At 47.1% G+C, this 3,453-nt stretch overlaps 1 protein-coding gene across 1 annotated transcript; it reads right to left on the bottom strand.

Moving 5' to 3' along the window:
• Positions 1-441: 441 nt before the first annotated feature.
• On the bottom strand, positions 442-1,420 carry LOC119018153 (high choriolytic enzyme 1-like). Its single transcript, XM_037095607.1, has one exon. It carries the CDS (start codon positions 1,249-1,251, stop codon positions 442-444), a length of 810 nt encoding a protein of 269 aa, XP_036951502.1. The 5' UTR covers positions 1,252-1,420.
• Between the last annotated feature and the right edge of the window lie 2,033 nt (positions 1,421-3,453).

Consider the following 3,453-nt stretch of genomic DNA (forward strand, 5'->3'; position numbering starts at 1 on the left):
ATTCTGAGATAATACAACTGAGGCAGGGCTCCGTTTGTTTCGCTGGGAGTTCTCCATTGTGCATGAAGCAAATTAAGATCTTCTGCATTGCTGCACTGTGCAACCGAAGAGCACGAGCACCTGAGACTTTCACTGACCGAGCGGGCTAACTCCTGGTTAAGACCCTCGCCAACTTGAATGGGAATATAATCACTTAATTGTACGGCTCTTCTAATTTCCAGATGTTAGTAACATATGGATAATTAACAAGTCTTCTATAAGAAGACACAGATACATAGATGTAACGCTTACATTTTTTATTACAGGCAGTATCAGTTTTCATCAGGTTTATACATATTCATTGACTTAATCTAACAGTATGTTTTGCTGTATGCATATATTAAAGAATAATGTAACAGACACTTGTTTTCCTAAATGAGAACTGGATCAGAAGCATGATTATCAGCATCCGTAGAGCAGGTTGATCCTCATGATGTCCCAGTAGGACATGCCCTGCCTCTGGCCGATCTGCACGTTGGCGTTGGGGATGGGGGTGATGGAGTCCCTGCCGTACTGGATGGAGAAGGCTGTTCTTCCATAGTGCATGATGGAGGAGTAGTCGTAGGGGGTGTTGAGGTTGTTGGTGTTCTTCTTGTAGAAGTTGTAGGCCATGTTGGGGTCGATGTTCTCCCAGTTGATCCTGACGTAGTAGTCGCGGTCGCTCCTGGTCTGTTCGTGCTGGAAGCCCAGAGCGTGGTTGATCTCGTGCTGGATGATGCCGTGGTAGAGGCAGCCCTGCCTGTTGAGAGAGAGCACCTGTCTGCCTCCAGTTCTGCCCAGAGCGGAGAAACATCCGCCTCTGTTCTCCACACTGATGTAGTCGTACTCGTTCTGACGGGGGACGAAGCGGATGCAGGTGCTGCTGTGGAAGGCCTTCATTCCTCTGTCGATCTTCTGCCTCTCAAAGCTGCTGAACTCAGCGCTCATGGTGAAGGGGATCATCACCAATCCGTTGGAAGCTTTCCTCCACAGGCAGCTCTGGGACCAGCACGTCATGGCGTTCCTGGTCTTGGGAGCCAGCAGGTCTCCTTCCAGCAGCATCTCATCGGTGGCGTTGTTGGAGGTCAGAATCCTGGTGGTGATGTCCATGGTGTCTGGGACTTCTTCTTCTTCTTCTTCTTCTACTTCTTCTTGGCCTCCTTCCTCCTGGAGAGGATGTGCCTGACAGAGGCCGAGCAGGAGCAGCAGCAGCAGGCTGGCAGAGGGAGTCATCTTCAGGGTCGGTCTGGAGGCTGTGGAGCTTCAGAGGAGAGCTGCTGTGGAGAGACTCTGTGAAGCTTGATGTGTGACTCACTTCAGTCCAGGCTCTTTATACTCTCCTCTACAGGTGTGTCTGCAGGAGGATTATGGGTTGGGGTCCTCACTGCTAGGCCTAAATAAACCTGTGAGGGGAGGACTCCACTGACAAACCTACTTTTTAAACATCTCTAATCCACCAGAGGCATCGCTGCCCATTTTGTGCTGTTTGTTAGCCACATTTCTCTTTAGATACACTAAACCTGGCTGGTTTCATTTTTCCAGCAACCTTTACCAAAAGACTATATGTTGAAATTAAATTTGTGTGACCCAAATACTGCTTCTTCACTCTCTGATGACCTGCGTAATTGAAATCCCCTGAGCGCCTTTTATGACAAGCTGTTAAAGTTGTAGCAAAGCTGCGTGTCCCTCTGTGAGGATGATAGACGGCCTTTTGAAACTCTTGCATATGTAGAGGATGTTAATAGGTTCCTGTGGGACGTGTTGCAGTGGTTGTGCCCGAGACGGCTCTCTAGTCAAAAAAATGAATACTAAATTGTATGAAACAGTCCAAGCTATTGTAGAGAACCATCATGGACCTTCAGAGGGTACGCCAGCAACATTAGCTTACTGATGCATGCAGGACATTTTTTTTTTGGGATGGGGGGGTTTCATGGAATTTAAATGAAATTGAAGAATTATTATTTTTTTGCAGTTTGATGAATGTTTCTACTTCTTCTCTCCTTCTCTTTATGACTTTCTTTGTTTACAAAGTCAAATAAATGTTTTTTTTGGGTTTTTTTTTTTTCAGCTCAGACTCATTCTGTAATGCATTTTAAAACACATTCACCTTTACTGGAATCAAACTATGAGCCTGGGATGTGATGTGCACTGTTGTCTGGTGAAAATATAGACTTTAATTTGTTCAATTTAATTATCACATATAAACCTACTACACCTCCCTTGAATCCTGGCCTCATATAAAGTGTAAAGATGAATTGTGAAAAGAATGTGTGTTTTCTCTCAAATGCCTCCCTCCCCCCCAATCTCATCAGCCACCGTGATTAAGGTTTGGCATTGGGGATTGTGCTGTCTTTTTGGAGAGATATTTCAGCTGCATTTCTGACACTCTGAAAGGAGAGGAAGATAAAGGAGGCGTCGGGGAAAAAACTCCTTCCCGTTGTGTGAGTCCTAGAGAGGGCCTTGAACCCTGCCATTCACGCCTTTCTCTCCATCAGCTGAGTCTAATTGCCAGAGAGGACAGGAGACCCCAGGCCCGATCGTTCCTTATCCTCTTTAGCGCTTTCAGGCGAGTGAAAGGCGAGCTTCTGCTTTTGATCTTTTCTCTGATTCGCTTTTTCTTCTCTGTCATCCCTACCATCCTCTCCTCAGGAGTGACACCAGCTCCTTTCACTGCCTGCCCCCGTCTCCATCTGCCCAAAATAATGACCAAGGCCCAGGCATTATTAAACAGAGGTGGAGAAGGGAGGTCAGCACTGGGAGAGGGAGAGGGAGGTCTGGATGGGGACTCCAAACTCGTCTAAGGAGGGGTGCCCCTATTCCAAATCTACTCCGTAGCCTCTCTGTGTTCTCCCAGATTCATCCCTTACAGTTTTCATGGCCTGAGCCTGGAGAAAGCCCATTCTTTAACAGGCCACGGACGTGAAGGCTCGTCCTTTCCCAGAGACGCTGCTACAATAAGACCCCAGGCTGCTTGAGACAATGGGGCCTGTGTGATCTCTCAGCCAGACTCAGGATGAGACGATGCCTTGCTTGCCAGTCCCATGGGAGGGTAGACCCAGTGGTCATTGTTGACAGCTAATGGACAGCATCTTTCCACTGGCAGGCCCCCCTGCAGACTGTGTCATTTTAGGTTGCTTAATAACAACACTCAGGCCGGACCGGCGGAGGAATTCTATCAAGAACAGCAGTTTGTTTGCAGATGAAAATCATTCCCCTCACAAATCTCAAAAGCTAACACTGGGGGGTGATTGGATGAATGCAGACGGCGAGCAAAGGCAGCATTCAGCGCGGGGAAATTCAATATAACTTATGAAAAGAGAAACTGGTCATATGTCTGAAAAGACCAGAATTAGAATCACTTCATTCAGCCGGAACAATAAAATTACAGGAATTTGTTTTTCTTAAGCCAGAGCTGAGGCGTCCTGACAGCAGAGA

Source organism: Acanthopagrus latus, chromosome 4 (genome assembly GCF_904848185.1).
Source record: "Acanthopagrus latus isolate v.2019 chromosome 4, fAcaLat1.1, whole genome shotgun sequence".
Lineage (NCBI taxonomy): Eukaryota > Metazoa > Chordata > Actinopteri > Spariformes > Sparidae > Acanthopagrus > Acanthopagrus latus.